Below are 26,151 nucleotides of genomic sequence, written 5' to 3'. Positions count from 1 at the left end.
AATCACTGATTCTTTGGGAAAAAAATGACTTCAATTAGAGGCAATTGGGAGATTCCTGCTCCCCTGGTCCATCATTCCTGTATTTCAGGCATAATGAGGACAGCATTCAGGAAGGACCAAGGGGACAGCAGTTCTGTCTTGCAGAGAGGTAACATCTTTGTCTGTGGGTCACCGCTGTAATGAGTTGGTGAGAAAGGAAGGAGCGGACCTGCACCAAGGGGAGTCTAGGTGAGAGGCCCAGGCTGAGCAAGCCCCTGTCTAATGACTACATGGCCAGGGCAGCCTTCAAAAGTCTTGACACATGCCCAAAGGGACCTTTTTTTTTTATACCGCCACCCCACCCTGAACTTTTTCCAGCACGAAGACCTGAATTTGGCACTTTCAGACACAGGGAATCATGTAGAGAGAATTCATGAGCTGTTTCAGCCAACAGGACAAGTAGGAGAGGGTTGCTCTGTGTGCTTGAATTTTAGGCAAAATTCCCCATCCTGATGGCTTAATTTAGGGTAAGGCAGAAATGAATCACTGCATTTCCAATTCATAAGTAATGATGAGCCGCGCTGCCAGTGGGATGATTCTGTCCGCTTCAACGGCACTTTTTTCTTTTTTGGAATAGAATCAGACAATTCGTCCTTTTTGCCATTACTGAGTGTCTAGCACCCCCGCCCCCTACCCCAATGGTAATAGTGCTGAGCTATGAATAACATTTGCCTTCAGATTTTCTTCCCCCTATAAGGGTGGGAGCAGGAGGGAAGTCCTTGTAGAGTTGAAGTAAAGATGTTAAGATGTCTCACGGCAAAGCATATCAGGCTAGCTTACAAGAGCAGCAGGAATGGCCGGGTGCGGTGGCTCACGCCTGTAATCCCAGCACTTTGGGAGGCCGAGGTAGGCGATCACCTGAGGTCAGGAGTTCAAGACCAGCCTGGCCAACATGCAGAAACCTGTCTCTACTAAAAATACAAAATTAGCTTGGCATGGTGGCGGGTGCCTGTAGTCCCAGCTACCCAGGAGGCTGAGGCAGGAGAATCGCTAGAACCCATGAGGAGGGGGTTGCAGTGAGCCGAGATTGTGCCACTGTACTCCAACCTGGGCAACAGAGAGAGACTCCATCTCACACACACACACACACACACAAAGAGTGGCAGGAATAATAGAAATAACAGAAAGCCCTTGCTGTCATGGCAGCATGTTCACCTACCTTGTCAAGGTAGGAGTAGCTCCACACTTTCCCGTCGGCGAACATGCGGGACACGATGCGACCTTGCTTGTCTATGTCTGTCCTCTCGCTCATGGCCCCACGCTGAAGCCCAGCCAGGCGCCCATTGAAGAAGTATGACACGTTGACGGCTGCCAGCCCGCTGCTGGGGAGCCAGAGGAAGGGGCGGCCCACCTGGTCATAAATGATCCTCAGGGTGAACTTTCGGTGGTCATCATAGATCTTTTCAGTCCGAATATTTCGATCATAGTCGATGGACAAGAGATTTCTTCCATGGACCTAGGAAAACACAACAGGCCTGGTTTGAAAGACATCACCCAGGCATGCCGGCTCAGGCTTCTGTGGAGGACATGGCTGGCATGGCCAGGGCATAAGTGTTCATTGGAGGAAGCAATAACCCCAAAGTTAGAGTAGTGCTTTCTAAACTCCTTATCACGGCACAGATAGAAAATAGCAATATTTGGCCAGGCGTGGTGGCTCACGCCTGTAATCCCTGAATTTTGGGAGGCCAAGGTGGGTGGATCACCTGAGGTCAGGAGTTTGAGACCAGCCATGGCGAAACCCCATCTCTACTAAAAATATAAAAATTAGCTGGCATGGTGGTGTGCACCTGTAGTTCTAGCTACTGGGGAGGCTGAGGCAAGAGAATCACTTGAACCTGGAAGGTGGAGATGGCAGTGAGCTGAAATTGTGCCCTATCTAAAAAGAAAAAAAGAAAAGAAAAGAAAAGAAAATGGTAGCATTTGTATGGTGCAATAGAATATAAAAATAAGGCAGCTTGTGGACAGAGACGACTAACCTGGGCATGGCTGCGATGGACAGTTAGGTAGGCTGTGCACTGCACAATTACAAAGGGTGCCATAGGATTGTAGAAAGTGTGAATGGTGAAACTTGTACAGTGTGCAAATTATACAGCAATATACAATAGACCTGAACCCTGGAGTTTGCCTGGGCTGCCTGGTCACCCTGGGGGCAAGAGAGTTTGCATATTTGCACACTTGTAACTCTTTTTGGCACATCATTAGTTCAGCTAATGATCTTTAAGAACAGGTGCCATGATTTCTTATGAAATCTTTTTTTTTTTTTTTTTGAGATGGAGTCTCACTCTGTCACCCAGGCTGGAGTGCAGTGGCACGATCTGGGTTCACTGCAAGCTCCGCCTCCCGGGTTCATGCCATTCTTCTGCCTCAGCCTCCCAAGTAGCTGGGACTACAGGTGCCTGCCACCATGCCCGGCTAATTTTTTGTATTTTTAGTAGAGACGGGGTTTCGCCGTGTTAGCCAGGATGGTCTCGATCTCCTGTTCTTGTGATCCGCCTGTCTTGGCCTCCCAAAGTGCTGGGATTATAGGTGTGAGCCACCGCGCCTGGCCCTCTTATGAAATCTTAAGTAAAGTTACCTAGAAGAGTGGAGAACAGGGCTTAGAAATCCATATTTTACAAAGATTTGGGAATACGAAGCCCCATTCCTATGTGAACTTCTTTCCTTCTAATATCTAGAGAAAAATCTTGCCACTGTCAAGAATGCGAGACATCAGTGGGGAGGCCTCAGCAGGGCTAGGGGATTTCCGACAAAGGGATGAACTGATTTACTTAGATTTGAAAGGAATAGGGGAACACATCAGACATAATTTAATATTTATTTAGAAGTTGATCTGATCAGAGAAGAAAGCCTATCCCAGAAGGCAGAGCTGGGAGACTAGACTCTGGTGAGGGGCAAAGGAGAGGGACTCCTGAGATTCAGCTAGCCCTCAGTGGGTGTCTGGAAGTGAATGAAATGAGCCAGATTCAGCCCAGACTCTCACAGCTTCACTGACTGCAAATCCAGATATCCCTGGGGTGACTGCTGAAGGCAAGGGACAATGTAAACAGGCAGAAGGAAGAGACTCGAGAGATGTCTGGTACCTCCTCACTTTACCCTAATAATTCAACAGCACTTACTGGTAATAATGATGATAGTGATGGTGATGATGATAGTAATAATAACTTTTTTTTTTTTTTTTGAGATGGAGTCTCGCTTTGTTGCTGAGGCTGGAGTGCAGTGGTGTGATCTCAGCTCACTGCAACCTCTGCCTTCTGGGTTCAAGAGATTCTCCTGCCTCAGCCTCCTGAATAGCTGGGATTACAGGCATGCACCATCATGCAAGGCTAATTTTTGTATTTTTAGTAGAGACGAGGTTTCGCCATGTTGGCCGGGCTGGTCTCAAACTCCTGACCTCAGGTGATCCACCCACCTTGTCCTCTCCAAAGTTCTAGGATGACAGGTGTGAGCCACCACACCCAGCTGATAGTAATGATGACTTTAATATATGCTGAGGACTAATATACACAGGCATTGTATTGGGCATTTTGCATCCATAGTTTGAGTTGTTGCTCACAAAGACCATTTGACAAATGAAGAAATAGCTTCAAACAGAGAGGTTACAAAACTTGCTCAAGGTCACACAGCAGTGAAGTGGTTGGGTTGGTCTGGAACTTAGGCCTTCAGACTTTAACCGATTAACCTCTTATACACTTCACCAGCTTTACTGCTTCCTGTATTGTATGTCTACTGAGTGCCCTGAAATGTGTCAAATGATGGACAGACTGTGAAGCATTTTTACAGCCCCTGAAAGCTCCACATTACAGCTTTTCAGGGGGTTGGGGAGTGGTGGTGGGACAAGGAATAGTTCTAATACCACAGACACTTGCATTCTGGGAAACAGCTTTGTGCCCAGGTAAAGAAACACATTTTGCAGCTTCCTTCAGAGACAGGGGTGGCCAACAAAATGTAAGTGGTTGCTGTTGGCTGGTCTTCTGGAAAATATTCTTGAAGGAAATTGACTCAGCTGAGAGATAGGCAATCTTTCATTCTTCCCTTTCCTCCTTTTCCTGGGTGAAATGTGTATGTGATGGCTGGAGCTTCAGCATTTACCTTGTGACTATGAGGTGACTTTGGGGCTGGAGACCTCCAGGATGACGGCCTATCCAGAGAAAAAGAGTCTAGATCTCTGTTGATCTGGGTGTCATCAATGTTAATCCATACAGCCATGGATTGCTTTCCCTAAGCTCCTTTTAGATCATAGGAAAATAACAAGTGTAAATCCTTTTTAAACCCTTGCTATTGCTAATCTCTGTTACTAGCAGTGGAAACTAATCTAAATTGATACAAGCCCCTGATACTTTGGCAGATGCTATGCTAGGTGCTTTACACACCTGATCCCATTTTCACTCTCATGACATAGAAACCATTTTACAACAGAGCAACTGAGGTCTACAGGAGTCACATAACTAAACAAGTGGCAGAAGTGGAATTTGAACCCAGTACCGCAGATTCTCCAAACCATTGCTGTTTCCATAAGGTTGTCTCAGAGAGAAGATAGGATATTTATCATAGGACAATTAGAAAAGAGAATGCATAGGCCAGGTGCGTGTGTCTCACGCCTGTAATTCCAGCACTTTAGGGGGCCGAGACGGGCGGATCACCTGAGGTCAGGGGTTTGAGACCAGCCTAGCCAACATGGTGAAACCCTGTCTCTACTAAAAATAAAAAAAACTGGCCAAGCATGGTGGTGTGTGCCTGTAATCCCAGCTACCCACAAGTCTGAGGCAGGAGAATTGCTTGAACCCGAGAGGCGGAGGTTGCAGTGAGCTGAGATCATGCCACTGGACTCCAGCCTGGGCCACAGAGTGAGACTCTGTTTTGAAAAACAAACAAACAAATAAAAGAACAAAAAGAAAAAGAAAAGAGAATGCATCAAAGCATGGGGAGAGGAATAAAGTTGGTGAGTTCTTGGGATTATAATGAACCCTAACTTCAAGTGGAAGATTCCTATCAACAACTCACAGCAACTGGGAACAGTCAAGACGGAAAAGCTGAGTAGTGGGATTTTTCTTTTTTTTTAAACAGGTCCAAAACTTAATGCCATCTGAATTATTGGGGGTTGGAGTCATCATTTTCAGAGCAAAACACACAATGGGGCTCAGAAAGATAGATCATCATCTCTGCCAACAGAAGCTTGGTCACATTGGGTTGGGTCATCTGGGACAACTGCGGAAGGCCACCATCATTCTTAAACCTATGGGTTTCAGATTTTGGTTCAAGACCTCTCCAACATTTTGTTAGGCAGAATGAATGATGCAACAACAACGAGGAAGAATTTTCAGGGTTTTTGACTTCCAATCATGCCTACTTATTTCCATCCCCTTGGCCTTCCTTAGTTTTTCCTCCTTCCTTTTCCTTATTTTTTTTTTTTCCTTTTTCCTTCTTTTTGCTCATATCATAGGGCCCCAGTGCATTTACTAATTATTGAACATTGAGTGTCGGCTAATGCCAGGCTTCGTGTCTGCTCTGGTATACAAGGAAGAAAAACCCCAGCAATAGCAACATGCTGAGCACTTACACAGGCTGAGTGTTGTTCTCAGCATTGCCCTTGTTTTATTTAATTTACACAACACTCTCAGGCAGGCACTATTATCATCCCCATTTTACACACAAGGTATAGACGAGTTCAAGTGACTTGCTCACGTGTAGATAAATACTAAGTGGTAGAGCCAGGGTCCCCATACAGAGCTTGCTGTCTTAACCTCCAGGCTGTACACCTCTAGGATTGAGGGATGCTGGACCACGGCCTTTCCATCAAGCGTGCAATTCTAAACCACATGGAATGCTCTCTTAAAGCACTGCTGCTCGGCTGGCTCCGCGCCTGCTGAAGCAGCTCCTCAGGGAATAGGGGTTTGGGGCTTGTGGATTTTTTTTTTTTTGAGACAGAGTCTCATTCTGTCATCCAGGCTGGAGTGCAGTGGCATGATCTCAGATCACTGCAACCTCTGCCTCCCGGGTTCCAGTGATTCTCATGTCTCTGCCTCCTGAGTAGCTGGGACTACAGAGGTGGACCACCACACCTGGCTAATTTTTATATATTTTAGTAGAGATGGGGTTTCACCATGTTGGTCAGGCTGGTCTCGAACTCCTGACCTCAAGTGATCCACCTGCCTCAGTCTCTCAAAATGCTGGGATTACAGACATGAGCCACGTGCCCTGCTGGGGATTTTTGATTTTTAAAAGCTCCTGGGTGATTCTGATGTGTACTCTTGGTTAAAATACACTCAGTGTGATATAAGGGCCTTATCTTAAGTTACCTGGGAAAGACCAATGGGAAAATCACATATATAACCATAATATAATCATATGTGTGTATAGATGTATATATGTGTGCATAATGCACTATAATGTGTAATCATGGGAAAGGCTAACATGTAAATAATATATGTGATCTTGACTATCATAATAATAATATTAGTGTGTGAGGGTGCTTAGATTATAGAAAGAACCCTGAACATTCCTGATCTCATCAGCTAAGCAGGGTCAGGCCTGGTTAGTGCTTAGATGTGATTACAGAAAGAACTAATACTGGTAAACAAAGAAGAGGGGTCCCTAACCTCTGACTGCCACCCTGGGATTTGCTGCTGTTACTTAGAGCTGAGAGGCCTCTGACCATTGACTAAGGTGCACCAACTATAAAGAAGTAATGATAGGTGCTAGCCATTAGCCATGGATAACTTAGGGTGGGTTTTTACTTGCAAATTTACCATGTCCCTGGGACAATGGGATTTTTTGATAGCACAGGTTTGAGTTAACTTTGAAATGTGAAAATTTCTATTAAAATGTCCAATCCTTCTAATAATTAAATCTGAAAAATTCACTGGAAGGTGAGCCAAGGAGTTCAGGCCAGCTGTGTAATCTAATCAAATTTCTTTAATTATGAGGGTGCCATTTATAAAGGGGGGTGCTCCAGCTGTGGGTGCGAGATGCTGGAGGGTCCAACAGGCATGATCGGCCCTTTGAGGATATCTGCCCCCCCAGTTTAGAGCATGTGGGAGCTTTAATTTAGCTGCAGTATTCTCTTATTCCGAATTAAATTACCCGGCTAGCAATATTTAAATTAACCTTGAGGCTTCCTGGAGAACATAAAAGTTATTTTGAATTATTTTCACTGCCGGGATCAGCACGATTCCCTTCCCAGTCGGCTTGGTAGGAATTCAGTGATAGAGAAACCAATTTTTAAATTAATACAATTTTGTGTTTGTAAGGAAGCCATTATTTTTAATTATCGGGCATTTTCCTCAGCCTGGCTTCCCCAGTTAATAAAACTCAGCTATTTAGCATGCTTTTTTATTTTTGCAGAGGGCAGACTTTGGGAGGTAGTTTCCCCTGTGGAATATCCCCCCAGAACGTTTTGATCTCACCAAGCATACGCCTGTCACAAGGAAGCTCATAAAAAACCCGGAGAAAAGGAAACGCTGTCGTCAAAATGGCCCTGCTGGGCCTATAACCGGTGACTCTAACTCAGCTCCAGGGGCAATGATGGGAGCTAGTGATTTGAGAAACACGAGGGAGGAAATTACACTGGGCTGGATCCCCTCCAGGAAATGGAATTGTAACGCAGCAGGAGAGATTTCAGTTAGACGTAGAGAAGAACTCTTTGCCCATCCTGCTTTGAGTATGGGAAACCCAAAAAAGATTAGTGAGGGAGGTCACGAGAGTCTCCCAGAACTTCTGGCGATGTTTAGAAACAGAAATGTTTGCCTTGGAGAGTTTAGTTATTTACTTACCCAGAGGTAAAGCCTGGCCTAGAGGACATCTTCAGTTTCTTTCTGGGTCAGTCTTCTGGGATTTTATGTTATTTTATTTTATTATTTTTTATTTTTGAGATGGAGTCTCGCTCTGTCTCCCAGTCTGGAGTGCAGTGGTGTGATCTGGGCTTACTGCAAACTCTGCCTCCTGGGTTCATGCCATTCTCCTGCCTCAGCCTCCCGAGTAGCTGGAACTACAGGTGCCTGCCACCATGCCCGGCTAATTTTTTTGTATTTTTTTTAGTAGAGATGGGGTTTCACCATGTTAGCCAGGATGGTCTTGATATCCTGACCTCATGATCCGCCCGCCTCGGCCTCTCAAAGTGCTGGGATTACAGGCGTGTGGCACCGTGCCCAGCCTGGGATTTTAAAAGTAGCTATCCCCAGCTCCCATACAACAAGACTCAATGCTACATTGGGATCAGTGCTTGTGGAGACAAAACAGCTTTCTATAAATTTAATATTAGCTTAAATAATGCATCATTAGAAGGGTGAGCCTCTGCAAACACATTAAATAATGTATTCCCCAAGCAAACATTATTTTTGGATGATTTGCTGTTTTGGATGGAGGTCAGGTGGAAAGGTGGAAAGACCCGAGTTTGAGTGGCAGTTCTGACACTCATCAGTGCCACTGCTCAGCTTTGCCATACCAAAACCATACCTTCACCACTCACGCCTCAGTTTCCTCGTCTGTAATGGCCTGTGAACTGGTGAGTCGGGACTTTATCTTATTTTTCTTTGTGTCTCTATTTTGTTTTGGAAAGTGCTTGGTGCTCAATGAACATTAGTGAATAAGCAGACTGAATCAGACTGGTACAAGAACCCTGCTAACTCTGATGATCTAAAGTTCCAACATGGAAAATCAAGAATAGAAAATATGATTAGACTGGGCATGGTGACTCATGCCTATAATCCCAGCACTTTTGGAGGCTGAGGCAGGTGGATCGCTTGAGGTCAGGAGTTCAAGACCAGCCTGGTCAGCATGATGAAACCTCGTCTTTACTTAAAAAACACAAAAATTAGCCCGGCATGGTGGTGCATGCCTGTAGTCCCAGCTACTTGGGAGGCTGAGGCAGGAGAATGGCTTGAACCCGGGAGGTGGAGGTTGCAGTGATCCGAGATTGTGCCACCGCACTCCAGCCTGGGTGACAGAGCAAGGCTCTGTCTCAAAAAAAAAAAAAAAAAGAATATATATATGAGATTAGGACATCTGTGGTCTCCAAATATCTGAAAAGCTTCATTCCAAAGACCTATTAGAGTCATTCTGGAAGGCCCCTGGAACCTGGAATTCACAGGCAGAGGTGGGAGGGAGAGGGTTTTCATTATGTCAGTGGAAAATCTCATTCATTCATTTATTCATTCATTCATTGTTTCATTCAATATTTACTGAGCACCTACTATGTGTTTGTTACTGGGACTGTCACTTAAGATAGAACAAGACAGTTATGACTCCTGCCCTAGCGGGGCAGGCCACAGGCCAGAGGGGGATAACTAACAACAGGTGAGCCAACAACAAAAACCATTTTTAGTGTGGTAATGGCAGTAGACATAGGGAAGGAACTGTGGCAATGAGGAAGGACATGGAGCCAGAGCTGGGACTGACGAGGATGATTTCCCAGAGAAAGTGCTACTCGGTGGGGGCCTGGGTATGAGTAAGGCTTGGACAGGTGAGGGTGAGAGAAGAGTCAGGGAGAATATTCCAGGTGGGGAGGATCAGCAGATGAAAGCACAGGGGATGAGCAAGAGCCTTGCACAGGCAGAGCATGGCTGTTTTCAGGTGATGCTGTGAGTATTCTGGTGCAGGTGGGTGGTCCATTGGTAGGGATGCAGTGAGAAGGGGCAGAGGGTGTCTGGTATGGAGGCTCAGTTCAGATGACCGGAATAAACTATATTTGTTATCCTTTGACCTGAACTTCCAGGAGTCAGGTATGTTGTATATTTCCTAGTGTCCAAGAAGGAGGCTCCTGATGAGGGCTCATTTGAATGTACCGGGTGGATAATCTGCAGAAGACTTCTGTATTTCTAAGATCCTTAAAAGGGCCAACAAGATAAGGCTCTACCCCTTGACCTTACCCTCAGCTGGTTTACTCTAGCCACACTGGAGCTATCCTCTTCAGGATACAGGCAGAAGTCTCTTCTGCCTCAGGGCCTTTTGCACATGCTAGAGCTTTAGCACAGAGGCTTTTCCCCTCACTCCATGCCTGGGAAATTCCTACCTACTCTTCATTCAGTTCTCAGTTCAAATGTCATTTTCTCAAAGATGCTTAACCTATATCATATATTCCATATTATCTCCACCCTACATTTTTCCCAAAGCACCCATCACGATTTCTTTTTATTTTTCTTTGAGAAAGAGTCTCACTCTGTCACTCAGGCTGGAGTGCAGTGGTGCCATCTTGGCTCACTGCAACCTCTGTCTAGCACGGTCAAGTGATTCTATTGCCTCAGCCTCCCAAGTAGCTGGGATTATAGGTGCACGGCACCACGCCTGGCTAAGTTTTGTATTTTTAGTAGAGATGGGGTTTCGCCATGTTGGCTAGGCTGGTCCTGAACTCCTGACCTCAGGTGATCCACGCCCCTGGACCTCCCAAAGTGCTGGGATTACAGGCATGAGCCACCGTACCTGACCCACAATTTCTATATATTGTTTGCACATTTATTTGATTATTATTTGCTTCTCCTGCTAAGGTGTAAGAGCTAAAGGCATAAGCTCCATTAGGGTCTTTCCACTTTTCCACATCATCATCCAAAACAGAAGCCAGCCAAAATTGATGTTTGCTTGGGGAATATATTATTTAATGTGTTTGCAGAGGCTTGCCCTTCTAATTATGTGTTATTTAAGCTAATATTAAATTTATCCCGAGTTCTGTCTGCGCAAGTGCTGCTCACCATGTAAGGTGAAAACTTTTGTTCACTAATGTACACTCAGTGCCTAGCATAGTGCCAAGAACACAGGAGGTGTTTGAAATATAAAATATAAAATATTAGTCACGTGAAGAATGAATGCATTGTGGCAGGAAGGAGCTGTGAAAATTCAGGCTTTCATAATGACTTGTGTGTGTTAACAGACCTGTTTGAGTGGGCTCCACGCAAACTGAGTTCATGTGTGTGTGTTCACACACACATAGGCACGCCCATCCCCCCACCTCACTCCTCTGTCACGGTGATTTGCCACATAAGTAAAAGTAACACATGTCAACACATAATTGCAATGTCATATTAATTATATGTGAGCCAAAACAAAATTACTGACTCCCACTTCTTCTTGGAATACTAATAACACTAATACTAATATCATGATGGAAGATTATCTTGGAAGCAATTTTTCTTTTGTTCTGCTACCTACACATGTAGCTGTTTCTTGCTTCTGCAATCTCTATGTAAATCATAATCAGGAAGAAATATCCTAGAGCATGGTTATATGCTTTCCTTTACAAAGAGAATCACCCTGCACAAAATCCATTTTAGGAAAGAGTAGAAGTTTTAAATCTTAATAGAAGGGGTTGATTTTACCTCTCTCTTCCAAAAGCCTAGAAAAAAGGCTTGTTAGGGTGGGAGGCAATAGTGCCTCAAGAGATCCTCAGGGCCAGGAGTTTTGCCTTATGATTAGGCTTTGGAGGGATGGAGGATGTAGCACATATTTGGGATATTTGTATTTTAACCTTGTATCTCTTTCTTTCTTTTTTGGGTACGGCACCTCTTTTCTCTAGGGCTTCCCTGTCTAGGTACTTTTACTGAGATGTCTATTGTAAGATACAGGTATGGTCATGTGACCTGTGCCTGCCTGGCTCATCACAGATCCCCATCTCCCTGACCAGTGATTGGCCCGGGAATGTGAACTCCCTCTGCCAGGTCAATGTTTCTTCCATGAGATATTTTATGAAAAATAAAAATGCTGGGGGAGATCCCTTCCTTTTTCCTCCGGGTTCACTTAGCTGTGATGATATAAGTCTGGAGCCAACTTTGGCTAAGTCTGCCTGACCACCTCCCTCCCCTGCAATGTGAAGAGGACATTAGTCTACTGTAGGAGAAAATTAGGTCAACTGCTGAGAGAGAAATCCTGCCATGGGATGGAAGGAGGCTTTGAGAAAGAGAAAGAGACAGACGTTCATCTGATATGGGTTGGCTGTGTCCCCACCCAAATTTTGATTTGAATTGTATCTCCCAGAATTCCCATGTAATGGGAGGGATCCAGGAGGAGGTAATTGAATCCTGGGGGCCGATCTTTCCTGTGCTATTCTACTGATAGTGAATAAGTGTCATGAGATCTGATGGGTTTATCAGGAGTTTCCACTTTTGCTTCTTTTCATTTTCTCTTAATGCCGTCATGTAAGAAGTGCCTTTCGCCTCCCACCATGATTCTGAGGCCTCCCAAGTCATGTGGAACTGTAAGTCCAATTAAACCTCTTTTTCTTCCTAGTCTTGGGTATGTCTTTATCAGCAGCGTGAAAACAGACTAATACACCATTTAATGACATCTTGGAGTCTCTAAGGCCAGCTTCTCCCTTGTGGTGGCCCTGTTAGGTGAGACAGCATCTACCCTTTTAAGTTACTCTGAGTGCACTTCCTGTCTCTTGCAGTGGAAGGATTCCAGACAGATATAGGGGCAATGTATTTGTGAATTTATACCCACTTTGGTAGGGGAGCATTTACACATTAAGAAGAAGCCTATAGAAGGCACACTTATCACATCTTTCTTTGTCACCTGTTGTCTGAGTACCCTCCACATGGCACTTGTCACCAGGGATACAGGGGTGACCTGGTCCCTGCACTTATGGAGCTTACAGATGCCATGATGTAACTTCCTTTTTTTTTTTTTTGAGATGGAGTCTCGCTCTGTTGCCAGACTGGAGTGCAGTGGCACGATCTGGGCTCATGGCAACCTCTGACTCCCTGGTTCAAGTGGTTCTCCTGCCTCAGCCTCCCCAGTAGCTGGGGTTATAGGCATGTGCCCCCACGCCCAGCTAATTTTTGTATTTTTAGTAGAGATGGGGTTTCACCATTTTGTTCAGGAGGGTCTAGATCTCTTGACCTCGTGATCTGCCTGCCTTGGCCTCCCAAAGTGCTGGGATTACAGGTGTGAGACACCACGTCTGGCCTACTTCATGTTTTTGCAAGGTCAGAGTGAGTGAAGAAAGGAGTGGAAGACAAGGCAGGCAGGACGGGGAGGAGTCTTTCAAAGGAGATTATTTGAGGAGTTCTTGGCAGTAATAATGAAAATCTTCCCTGCACTGAGTTTGGGCAGGAATGAAGGGACTAACACTCTATTACAAAGCTTTTGGTGAAAGGATGTGGTCCTGGACTATCCATCCGCCATCATCTTACATTTCCCCAGGCTGTAAGGAAGAACCACTGATACTTTCCTCCAGTAAGAGATGCCTCCATCTGGAGGACTGTGGGAAGAAATGATACCTTGGTGGGTTGGAATTTCACTGGGCACTGTTCTATCATGATGGCTTCACTGAGATTTTTGGTCTTCTCTAAACTCCAGGAATGTTCAGAGCCTTGGACCCTCACACCCCTCAGCTGACCAGGCTCCCAGGAGCTTGCTGGTCCCAGGGAAGGTCAGGCCATTTGCTTCATGCATGATACCCACACATTCTCCCCAGATTCCCTGCTGTTCACATGGGGAGCAGTGATTACATGGTGCTGGTTAAATGGCTACATTTCAAAGTTCACTTAGTTTCTTCCCCATTCCAAGAGGCAGGGCTGGGGCCACCAGAATCTTACATCTCTGGCTTGGGTTTCAGCTCCCAAACACTCTCCTTTACAGAGTGTGGATGGCCACCCAGCCTTCCTGGTCTACATGATCATGGGGAGAGCCTGTCAAAAGGTGAGCATGACACAGCAACCCTGCTAGTTGCCCAATCCTCGTGTGCTAGACATCTCTCCAATCTCTCCCCCTACCTTCTTTCTTTCCTCACTGCTAGTGATATAGTTTCTTGCTTGGACCCTTCTTACTGTCCCTTTCCTCCTGTCTATCTTGTCCCCTTCTCACCTGTCTTCCTCCATACCTGAGGAAGTCAGAGAGTTTTTTTTTTTTTTTGAGACAAGGTCTTGCTCTGTTGCCCAGACTGGAGTACATTACAGGGCATGATCATAACTCACTGCAGCCTCAAACTTCTGTGCTCAAGCAGTCCTCCTGCCTTGGCCTCCCGAATAGCTGGGACTACAGGCATGTGCCACCATGACAGGGTCTCCCTATGTTGCCCAGGCTGGTCTCCAACTCCTGGGCTCAAGGGATCCTCCTGCCTTGGCCTCCCAAAGTGCTAGGATTACAGGCATGAGCTACTGTGCCGGGCCATGGTCAGCTATTTAATTATTTTTGTATGGACAGGGTTTTGCTATGTTGCCTAGGCTGGTCTTGAACTCCTAGGCTAAAATGATCCTCCCGCTTTGGCCTCCCCAAGTGTTGGGAAAACAGGCGTGAGCCACTGTGCCCAGGCTGGAGACAGCTGTCTAACGCTACACATCCCAGCACATCACTCTGCTAATGAAGTCCAGGCAGGGCTCCCCATTGCTCTCAGGATAAATGTTAGCCTGGCACCATGTTCCCTTCCATGTGCAGTCTTTGGCTGCATCTTACTTTTCTACCCCACTCTCTAACACATCCACTGCCACACTGAATTAGTTTTCTGAAATGCCATTCCCTTTTTGGCCTCTTGGCCTTTCCATAGGTGATAGTCTCTGTCCTGTCACCTCTGTTCCATATCTCTGCCTGGCTGATTCTTACTCTTCAGAACTGATTCCAGATCCTCTTTGAAGCCCTTCCTGATCCCTTGTCAAACGGGAGACCTAATCACTCTGCTACGTGTTTACCAAGTCTTTGTTCATCATCTTCTTAGGCGCTCATAAAAGACAACATTTTCCAGGCTTCCCTGCAGTTCAGTTGAGGTCCCCTGACAGTGTTCTCACCAGGGTGGGGGGAAGTGAGGCCTGCCGTGTCCAGGCTGGCTCATTAAGCTCTCGTGAATCACCCAAGCTCTCTTCCCTTGCTGCAGCAACTGCACAGGCCCTGTGCTTAAGATGGCAGGATCGCAAGGCAGAGCAACTGGAGCGAGTCCTCATTAAGAAGAGCTGCCTGATGCATTTGGACCACAATGTGTTAAACCCATGAGATTTCAGGGTTAATTTATTACCCAGCCGTGACCTATCCTCTTCCAGCGGATACAATTAAGTATCCCTTTCCTTGTGCTTTTGGCCTATATTATAGCTTACATCACACCTACTAATACTGGCTTCTCCATGAGACTGTTAGCTACTTGGTGGCACTCAATTTTCTTTACCTCTCTAGAGTCTACTCATTCCGTGATACTGAATGTAGTGTTGGCACCTAGTAAACATCTTTTGAATAAATGAGGACTTTCATGCCCTCATTTGACAGTGGAGCAGCGATGAAAAGACACACAGCAAGACTAACATAGGGAGAGAAGAGCCCATCTTGCCATTGGTGAGACAGCCTGCTAGCCTAATGGGGCCAATGGGTACCTTTGGCTTAGGGGCTGCAAACTCCCTGCCATGGGCTCACGAAGCATCTGATGAAATGACCACTCCCCAGTTCCCTCAATCCACATCACACCCAACCTTTCCCTTATACCTTCTAACAATTGCTCTCCTGCAATTTCCAGGAGTTGCTTTTATTTCATTCACTAAACAGTTTATGAACTGAATTAAAATAAATGAGATGCAAATAAATTCCAGGCTTTCTCCCTCATTTTCAAATTACATTTTCAGTCCACTCAACCTGTTATAATCTCATAGTGATTTTCATTTAAGAGAGCTAAATGGATATGTGATTGTTGTTACAGGAACTAACACCAGACAATTAAATGTTGAGGTGTTGATAGATAAAGCTGTGTTTTGATTTGCATAAACACGATGCCAGCAAATCTAACCCTGGCAGAAATTCAGTTATAAGACTTGTGTGCCTAACTTGGGCTAATTACCACAAGTACCATTATTAAGAGTTTTAATATTTGGAGTTGGGATTATAGCCACTTTATTTTAGGGCCACATTTATCTTTATTTTGAAAACTTAGTCAAAATGCATAACTGATTTATCAGAGAAAAGGCACGATTACTACTTATAATCAACTTCTACAGTGCAGCATATCAAAAATCAATTACACAGCCCTGAAATCCAGTCATTAAGGATTTAACTACTAATCTCATTCCATTTTTGTCTTTAGGAAGATACTGCAGTTTGCAACTTTGCAGATACCAGCAGAGGAAGAAAAACATGAGAGACTGCTGATAACCTAATGTGGAGACTTAAACTTCAGCCAGACAAAGGCGGAATCTTAATATGGTGGGGCCTGGGTCTGCAGGGAGGTCACCCGGGCTGGCTGGATTTTAATCCAGTTACACAGCAAAAGTTATGACCCAAGCTTTGCCGATGCTGAGCCTTCTATTCTCAGGGATTCCAAAGCATTTGATAAACTCCTTGTTCCATTGTTTACTGACTTCCTAGTGCTTGTCTTGTTCTGCAGTTATTTTTATTTATTGGTTTACTTATTATCTGCCCCTCTCTCCCATCTCCCCTCAACCTGAACATAGGGGCAGGAAGTTAGGGCCTTTGCTTTATATGCCATTAGGTGCATAGCACAGTGCCTGGCTCATAGTAGGTGCTCAATAAATATGTGCTGAATTTGATGAAGATTGGGATCCCCAGTATTCATTCCCCCTCCCCAGGGAAGGGGTTAGCATGATGGTAGGAACTGTTCCCTCTTGGTGACAGATAAGTGACTGGAGCAGAATCCACTCCTGTCGAGATGATCTGGATGACCATGGATAGGCAGGAAGGTGTGTGACACACTGGCAAATGAGTCAGATAGAAAGAGAGACCTGGGGTCCAGTCCTGGCATTGCCCTTTCTAGCCATTGTGTCCTTGGACAGGTAATTTAGCTTCTCTGAGTCTGTGTTTTCTCATCTGAAAAATGGAGGTAGTAATAATTATCCTCATGGAGCTATTGAAAAAGTTAAAATAAGATAATACAAGCAAAGCATTTCACATAGGGTTTACAGTATAATAATCCTCAATTAATGTTATATATTGGTTTTAAAAAGATGTCATGTGGGGCAAGTTGCCTGGTCTGGGAAAACTAAGGTTGGCTAAAACTCCCCACTGAGGTTCAGTTGTTACTTCCTCTTGGGAAATCTTCCCTGAGACTCTCAAGCGGAGTGACATCCCCTCTGGGATCCCATCAGGCCCTGCATGTACCTCTGTCTTTTCACTTAACCTGTGATCATCCTGTGTCTGTATATTTTATCAGACTCTCGATTCCTTGAGTGCAAAGAACATACTTTAAAAGTTGTATTCTTCCAGTACTTAGCAAATTACTCGGCACATAGTAGGCACGAACACCAGTTCATTGGTTGACTTGGCCAGACAGTGAAAATTGAGGAAGAAGACAGCAAGTGTGAAAAGCAGACCAAAGCCGTCTCTAGTTACAGCATAATGTAAATCCCCATAGCAGGAAATGGCCGACTTTTTCAGTCCTAGGAAATGGAGAATGTTTTCCCCAAGGTATGAGTCCCAAAGGGAAATGGATTCCATTTTCTGAGCGAAGAGTTTGCCTTTTCCAGGGAATAAAGGAGTATTAGAGGCTTTGAAGCTGGGAAACTTTCTCAGCTCTGTGAGGAAAGGGTGTATCCCCTCCCACTGTGGTAACAGATTGGGTGGAACCACTTACCCGGAGCTTCCTGCCAAAGATGGTGACTTTGCCTTTAATCTGTTCCTTTCTTAGGCGCCACTCAATGGAGTTTAAGCCATTCTCCATAGGCAGGGAGATGTTGCAGCGTCCAATGGTGGGGGTGATGGTGCCTGCTAGGACATGGGGCTCACTGTGGAAGCTGACACCCATCCCATTAGCATACATCACCCGCAGGGTACCATTATTACAGAGCTGGTAGCTGTTCCGCACTTGATCTGGAAGAATGTAAGTGGGGGTGGGGATAGGGAAATAAATTATCCACTCTATTAGTCAGAAGAGAATAGAACCTCTATTTTTTTTTTTTTTTATAGGTTTCCATGGTACTTTGCAGTCATCAGTCTAAGGCTGCCTTCAATTAGCACGCATACCATGTGAAGGTAAGTAGCAGAGATACTACTGATCCACGTAAAGAAAAACATAATATGTGGCACTCCAGAAATAATTATGCCGTGATGTTTCTTTTACTCACTGAAGACTATTAATAGCACGTTTAAACATTTAAAGATGTCTATTGCCTACACAATTTGTGTCAATCAAATTCCCAAACCTTAACATATATATTTTAGCTTATACCAAAAAAAAAAAGAAAAAGAAAAAAAAAGAAAGGTAAATGACTTCAATTTTTTCCCCCTTTGCCTCCCATCTAACCCAAGGTTGCTGGTCTAGTCACAGGTCAGATCCACTGCAAATCAAAGCCCAGGATTCTTCAAGAAAATCGAGAGAAGAATCAACCTTCCCCATCATCATGCTTTTACTGCTGACTGCATCTGATACCACCTCCACTCAAGAGAACTCTGAAGAGACTCAAACACATGAGGGAGATGGAACCAGTGGATGCCAATAATGTGTTTATCTTCCCCAGTGGAAACTACACGAGTCAATCAGACTTCTGACCTTTTCCTTTATCGAAAAGTGACAGGAAGGAAATGTGAGTCAGAGACTCCTTTTACAGATACACTGCTTCCTGATTGTCTGGGCAAAGGAGCTGGCCTGGGCTGGCCTCTGAGATGTCAGCTTTTGGGGCAGTGAGCAAGTGTGTACCTGTCACTCCTGCGACTCCAGCCATCATGCAGAAGGACAGAATCTACATCATTAATCATTTGGCAGAGCAGAAATAGAGTCATTGAAACAGGCTCTGCTGTGGGATAATAGTCCAGAAATGTCACCATTTATCTACAGAGAGGACACTTTTATCCTCTGACAACAGGCTAGCCCACCGACATTGTATCTTAATTAAAAGAAAAATTAATCGGCACAATTCATTTTCTTGCCAGCCCCAGTGCTTGCCCTGGACTGCAAAACATGTCTAATAGAAACAGTAACCACAGGGTGGTCAGAGACCTTTGAGATCCCAGTCTTGGAGAGAGAATGTTAAACAGCTCCAGTCCCAGGGCAACCAACTCATCAAACAAATGCTTAAAAAAGAGAATCAGGATGGAACAAGAAAATATGAAATCTAGTGGTAGGCCAGGAGAATAAATGGCCTTTGAGACGATAACTATGTGTTTCGGGTTGGTGGGGAGAGGTGGTGATGGAAGGATAAGAGGTAGGGAGAGAGTATGTGGGGGGGAAATGGACGTTTTCAGATAGCTATGTAGATAGTTTAAATATCCAGACATTTGGTTGGGTGTGGATGACATTCTGCTGTATCTTATTAAGTCATTTTCTACTAGATAGACCTCTTACAGAGTTAGTTTGCTGTGGACACTTGAATAAAACAGAAAGCTGAGGGGTACGCTGGGTCTCTGGAAGTCATCCCAGGCTGGGTAACTCACACATTGGGCTTGGCTGGGTTCTGGGTCTGTGGGTGAGTCTGGGGGTAGGTTGGTACGGGTGGAGGCTCACCTTGTACCACAGTGTAGGAGGCCTCTACTGAAGACAGGTTGGTGATGACAGTGACGTCATCATCACGGTTGGAGTTCTCAATGTCAATGGTAATAGATTTCTCCATTTCCCGGTGCAGACTGGTTACCACCCCCGTGGGGCGTGTCACATTGGTCAGGCGGCCTTCGTGGTCATAGCTGGGGGGAGATAAACACTGGTTAGCAGCAGTCATTGGGGCTGAAAGTATTCACAAGACTCATAGGGCCAGAGAAAGAGAGAGCTGGAAAGGTAGGCTGGCTGGGTGGCGCATCTCACTGAGGCCCCTTGTCACAGTCAAAACCCCATTATGCCCTGAGAAACAGCGGTGATGCTTTCTTCTACCCGCTGATTAACTGACTTCAGATCCTGGAAAACATTTCACCTGGTCTCAGACTTCCCCTAGTTAAAGAGAACAGCCACTTGTGAGCTTCTCTTGCTTTTCTTTTTCTCTTCTTTCCTTGAGATGGAGTCTCACTCTGTCCCAGGCTGGAGTGCAGTGGTGCGATCTCCGCTCATTGCAACTTCCACCTCCGGAGTTCAAGCAATTCTCCTGCCTCAGCATACCAGGTAGCTGGGATTACAGGCATGCACCACTATGCCCGGCTAATTTTTGTATTTTTTTGTAGAGATGAGATTTTGTCATGTTGGCCAGACTGGTCTCGAACTCCTGACCTCAGGTGATCTACCTGCCTTGGCCTCCCAAAGTGCTGGGATTATAGGCATGAGTCACACACCCAGCCTTCTCTTGTTTTTAACTTAGGTGTTCTACAAAGCCACCAAATTAATATTCCCAGAATATCAGTTTCACCATGTTAGTTCTCTGCTGAACAAACCACACTCTTTTCCCATTGGTTGCTCAATCAAATAAAAATCTGGCTATTTGAGACCTTCCATGCCCCGAGTCTTCTCCTGGGGTCCAACCTCGTCTCCCTCATCACCTTCTAGGCCTCTGGACAGTCAGCCTGTGCCAAATGCCACGTGCACATGTTAGCTCAGCACAGAAAGCCTGGCTGCATGGAACCTGTTCTTTGGTCCCCAAACCACCATGGCTCCACTTCCCATGCAGCCTTCTTAGACAATTTCCCAATGACCATTAGTTAGCACCCAAGTCTAGGGACACAAGTGATCGTGCCCTAGTGCCTGCAAATGGCCTGACATTGGGGACTCCTTCTTTATGTATATGTGCCATCTGTCCTCTTTTCTTACACTGTGGAGTTTTCTCCCTGCATCACCTCTAGCAAGAAGCCTGGTTCTATTTGGGACAGCCTTTCCCCACTTTGGAAGATCCACTGCACTCTGAGAGCTGGGCCCTTCTCACATCTCAGAAAGGAAAGCAGGCTTGTTTCCAGGTCTGCATGTAGAGGCCTTTGAGCTCTCCCAGATGAGTTTTGTTACTGGAGGAGGAAGGGGAGGAAGAAGGCAGAGCTCTGAAGACATTTTGCTTGGAGGGTGAAAAAGAAGGAAAAGTGGCTCGACCCCTGGGGGTTACTCCCTTTGGACTGGGGAGAGGGAAAAAGCTGGCAGGTTCTGAGGGATGGGAACTGGAGCTTGTGCAACACATGGGGATGGGGGGTCCTCAGAGAAGCATCCCTGTGGGGACGGCCTGTGAGCAGTGGAAGGGACCGCTGTGGCCTGTTTGACGTTGTCGCTTAGGGCTTAGGATGACAACATCAAAGACAGAGAGCACTCAGGAAATGTTTTTGGAATAAAGAATTGCAGACCTGGCTCAGGCTTTCAGGGATCTGAGAAACTTTGCTTCTGGGAAGAAATGGAAGCAGTGAACTCTGCAGAAGTTTGAAAGCTGAGAGTGCAATCACATTAAGCTGGACACCGGGCTGTGTAAAGGTGCTGGGGGAGAGAGGAGGGAGATCTTGGAGCAGGAATCTCTGTGAGCTCAGAATCCACCCCTATCACTTGCCCAGGGCCCCAGGCAGGGGGTGGCGCAGACCATGCACTCCCTGGAAAGCCCTGGTGTTGTAACCAGGGATGGGGACTCACGTCTGCTAAATCGATAGGGCTCCTCTGTGTTTTCTTACCTGCTAAAGAAATCACTTCTCAGGCAGGGGGAAAAGGTGCTATTTACAATAGTGACTAATTAGAACAACCTAGATGTTCCTTGATGGGAGATTCATGAAATAACTGATGATCAATCCATAAAGTGGAAACCTATGAAGCCATCAAGACTGACAACATGGGTTTCTATTTATTGGCATAGACAAATCTCCACACGTTGAGTGGAAGAGTGGGGTACCAAATATACTCCCCTGACAGTAGCTTTTTTTTCAGGGAGGGGTAAAAAGTATCAGTATCTATATGGAGCAGAAATTCTCTGAAAATATAGACATTTAAATGTTTTTTTTTTTTTTTTTTGAGACGGAGTCTCGCTCTGTCACCCAGGCTGGAGTGCTGTGGCTGGATCTCAGCTCACTGCAAGCTCCGCCTCCCGGGTTCATGCCATTCTCCTGCCTCAGCCTCCTGGGTAGCTGGGACTACAGGCGCCCGCCACCTCGCTCGGCTAGATTTTTGTATTTTTTAGTAGAGATGGGGTTTCATCGTGTTAGCCAGGATGGTCTCGATCTCCTGACCTCGTGATCCACCCGTCTCGGCCTCCCAAAGTGCTGGGATTACAGGCTTGAGCCACCGCGCCCGGCCGACATTTAAATGTTAATGGTGATTTTGCTGTGTGGAATTTTGACTAATCTTCATTTTCTTCTTTGCATTTTCTCATAATTTAGAAATTACTTATAATCAGCTGGGCGTGGTGGCTTGTGCCCGTAATCAATCCCAGCACTTTGGGAGGCTGAGGCGGGTGGATCACGAGGTGAGGGGACTGAGACCATCTTGGCCAACATGGTGAAACCCTGTCTACTAAAAATACAAAAATTAGCCGGGCGTGGTGGCACGCGCCTATAGTCCCAGCACTCAGGAGGCTGAGGCAGGAGAATCGCTTGAACCCGGGAGGCAGAGGTTGCAGTGAGCTGAGACTGCACCACTGCACTCCAGCCTGGCAACAGAGCAAGACTGTCTCAAAAAAAGAAAAAAAAAAAAAGAAATTATTTGTAATCAATAATTTCATGTTTAATAAGCAGAAACAAAAGGTATTTAAAATCAGAAAACAAAGCAATTCTAAGTATTTGGGTATGGAGTGTCTAGTGCGGTACTCAGTAACAGACAGTTTCTCCTCCTGCTGACAAGTACATTCTCTGGGACCAGGTCGAGGATTTTAATTCCAATCCACTGTAGTTTGGGGACACTTACAATGCATAGGCTTGCTGAGTTTCCTTATGAGAGAAGTAGTAGGAACTGGAGTTTCTTCTTTTGGGAACAGAGCTTTAGGGTAGGGGCTAGAATCTCATGGACCAAAGGGAGAAAACCAGATTTTTCTTTAAGTTTTAAGAAGATTCGGCTGCCTCCAGCTCTACTTACTTCCCCCAAGGAGCGTCTTCAGATGTAGGTCTTTTTGCAAATGACTACATGTAGGAGTGAAGCGCTATAAGTTCCAGCAATGGGATCTCAGTGCCAACCCAATGGAACTGGCCCAGCTTGGCTGGAGTGGGGCTGGAGGCTGCTTTTGAATTATGTAGTCAATAAATATTCATCAAGCGCCTGTGATGTGTCAAACACAGTTCAAGGCACTGGATATATGACTGGGAAGAAAATGGAGCAAAATTCTTGCACTCATGCTAGCTGAAGAGGGCAAAACTAAACCAAGGTAGAAAATAGACAGCATGTCAGATGGTGAGTAATAGGTGCTAAGGACTAAAATAAAGAAGGGAGAGAGTGGAGAAAGAGAGAGTATAGGGAGTAGAAAGTGTAATTTTAAGGACAGTACTGTTCTTTTCAGGAATGCAGATGGACCTTCCCTAGTCTGGGAACTTAGCAGGCATGATAGCGTTTCCAAAGAGCATTCCGTATCAGCTCCATTTCTGCCTAACTCTTCACTTCCCAGGACAAAGACGAGAGAGAAAGGCAATTTTTAAAGGGGCCCATTCCAGCCTTCATGAGTTGCATGGCAGCTTATTCTGTAAAATCACTCTTGAACCCCACACCATGGGAAGTCAACTTCCATCTTTTCCTTTGATCTGACATTTGCCCCTTCCCCAGTTGCTGGATTGGGAGAAGTTGAACATGACTAAAGAGGCTCTTTATCATTTCTCTCTTCTGGAGGACCTCTCTTTAAGGGTGATGTGTTTTTCTGCCCCGCTGAGCCCCAAGTTTGCTTTGGCAGACTCTGCTCCTGCAGGGGATGGGAGACCAGCAGGCGGCACTGGGAGGTGGGAAGAGAGCAGAAGAAATGCAAAGTGAGGTATTAAAAAAACCTAATGTGCCAGCTGCATTCTTTAATTCTGCTTTTCCAAAATAAGTCTCTATCTGTCTGACTCTTGTAACCGCTATACAGTTAGTTGAGTGAAACCTGAAGGGTAGGAAGGAGACAGAGGTGTGCTTAATAATTCCTCTAAAATCCCATTAGCCTATACTCTGAGTTAAACTTCTATATGACAAGTGCTTTGCTAATTTCTAAAAACATATTATCTCAGTGGATTAGCATAGGGCTCCTGTTAATCTGCATTTTTATCCCCATGTGACAGATGAGACATTGAAGCTCAGAGAGGTTAAATAATGTGTCCAACGTCAATCAGTAAGTATATGGCAGAGAAAGACTCCTCACCCCGTCATCCTGATGCTAAGACCCAGGAGCTTTCTGGTATAAGATGCTGCCTTTTGGGGAAGACTGTGAAAACCTGAGTTCCCTCAGGGATGTAACTAGATCAGGATACTTCTTCTATCAAGACCCAATGGCCTGCATCTGGGGAAATCTTAATTTCAAGGTTGGATGTCCTGGAAGTTTCTGGAACTGGCTGATCATAAAATGGGTCCAGGAAGATTTGATAGGGTTATTTTTTCCTACCTCTCTCTCTCTCTCTCCTGCCTCCAGAGTCATTGATGGGATGGCCTTATTGAGTTACTTCTTCCCAAAAATTCAGGAACAGTTCTCATGTGGAGTCTGAAGGTGGAGTTACAAATTCCATTCATAGCCCTGCTTTATGACGCTGGTGTGCAATACAAAGAAAGCTGGGCTTGGAGATCTGGATTCCAGTTCTGCTTCACTACTGACTCCCTGTGTGGTCTCAGGGGAGTCGCTTCAATTCTCTGAGCCTCGGTTTCTTTAGCCATAAAATGGGGATAATCGAATCCATATTTAGACAGTCATTATGACAACAGAGTAGATACATGGCTTCTCTACCTCATGTTCTATGCAGAAAAAAAGATATGGCCACTCTTCCCACCTACAGGGGTATTTGTTACCCACCCCCATAACAGAGTGGGAAGAGAGCAATCTCCCTAAGGAAGCTCTCATTGAAGGATAAATCGTTTTCTTTCTTTCTTTCTTTTTTTTTTTTTTTTGAGACAGAGTGTCCCTCTGTCACCCAGGCTGGAGTGCAGCTGCATGATCTCAACTCACTGCAAACTCCACCTCCTGAATTCAAGTGATTTTCATGCCTTTGCCTCCTGAGTAGCTGAGCCTACAGGTGTACACCACCATGCCTGGCTAACTATCGTATTTTCAGTAGAGATGAGGTTTTTCCATGTTGGCCAGGCTGGTCTCAAACTGCTGGCCTCCAGTGATCCTTCTGCCTTGGCCTCCCAAAGTGCAGAGATTACAGGCATGAGGCATCGCTCCCGACCAGGACAGACTGTTTTCTAGTAGCCTCACAGCCTCTGTGTGGTTTTCTTCATCACGCTTTCTCTAAAGTTTTGGCTACGGCTATGCAGTGTTGGTCTTGACTGCACTGCCCTGACAGGAGGTGAAGTTGTGTCTGATTTTTAAATTGGCTGTGCATCTGCCAATTGGCTGATGATGTGCCAAAAGTGCCATCGAACAAAAAGAACTCACCATCTTTTTAGGTAGAAAAGAAAACCTTTTACATTTGAACCCCACAATGGAGAATTTGTGGTCACTGGATTTATCAACATTCTGAAAAAAGGGCAGCTTATCAAATTAAGATAAAAAATTATTCAGTTTCAATGTAACTTCTGAACATTTTAAAACACATTTATGAATCATGCCTATGTTCTCATTAAACTAGGGACACTTTCTGGAAAATACTTTCCGTTTTAGAGTTCAGACCTTGGATGCACTTGAGCCCAAGCTTCTTTATGGCAGTCTCTAAACCAGGCCCAGTTCAGGCTGGCCTCCCTGAGAATGATGTTATTTCCCAACTCTTTCAGGAGAGCCAACAAATTGTTTCTGAAATGCATTAGGTCTTCGGGTGAAACTGTCAGAAAGAGGTTTCCTCGGAAGAGGAAAATCCCGGAGGTGTTTGGGTGAGTGTATAGCTTCAATCTAACTCGGTGTCAGAGCCAAGGACAGCACTCAGATGGTACCCTCGAGGGCAGAATCACTAGCTGGTGAAGTCTGATCAAACCCCCAGTGTCCCGAAGGTATTAAGATGCTTCAGAAGTCTGAGAAAGAGTTGCCCCAACAAGAAAGTCAGAACCAGGGAAAGCAATTCTTCTGCAATGCAGCAAATATCCAGCAGGTGGCAACAGCTTCCTTTTACATTCTCCCAAGACCATTGGCATACAATCAGGAAGTAAACATTGCTGGATTTAGGAATGATCAACAATGAGGTTTTCTGTTCTCCCTGTTGTCCCCTTTTTTTCTTTGTGCCAACTCTCCCTAACTTACTACATTATCTGCTAGCAGCAGCATCCAGACAAAAAGCAAGCAAGGACTCCAAGTA

At 45.3% G+C, this 26,151-nt stretch overlaps 1 protein-coding gene across 4 annotated transcripts in view; it reads right to left on the bottom strand.

Annotated features, from left to right (window-relative positions):
- Positions 1 to 26,151, bottom strand: part of TENM2 (teneurin transmembrane protein 2) — a 984,758-nt gene that overhangs the window by 17,142 nt on the left and 941,465 nt on the right. For all 4 annotated transcript variants that reach the window (XM_011947738.1, XM_011947740.1, XM_011947741.1 and 1 more), the window contains 3 exons: positions 19,388 to 19,563; positions 17,522 to 17,757; positions 1,199 to 1,495 (listed from right to left, as the gene is read on the bottom strand). In XM_011947738.1, the coding sequence (XP_011803128.1) occupies positions 1,199 to 1,495; positions 17,522 to 17,757; positions 19,388 to 19,563 (709 nt within the window). The remainder of the gene's footprint in view (positions 1 to 1,198; positions 1,496 to 17,521; positions 17,758 to 19,387; positions 19,564 to 26,151) is intronic.

This window comes from Colobus angolensis, unplaced genomic scaffold (assembly GCF_000951035.1).
Source record: "Colobus angolensis palliatus isolate OR3802 unplaced genomic scaffold, Cang.pa_1.0 Scaffold27, whole genome shotgun sequence".
NCBI lineage: Eukaryota > Metazoa > Chordata > Mammalia > Primates > Cercopithecidae > Colobus > Colobus angolensis.
This window is presented reverse-complemented; position numbering and strand designations above follow the sequence as displayed.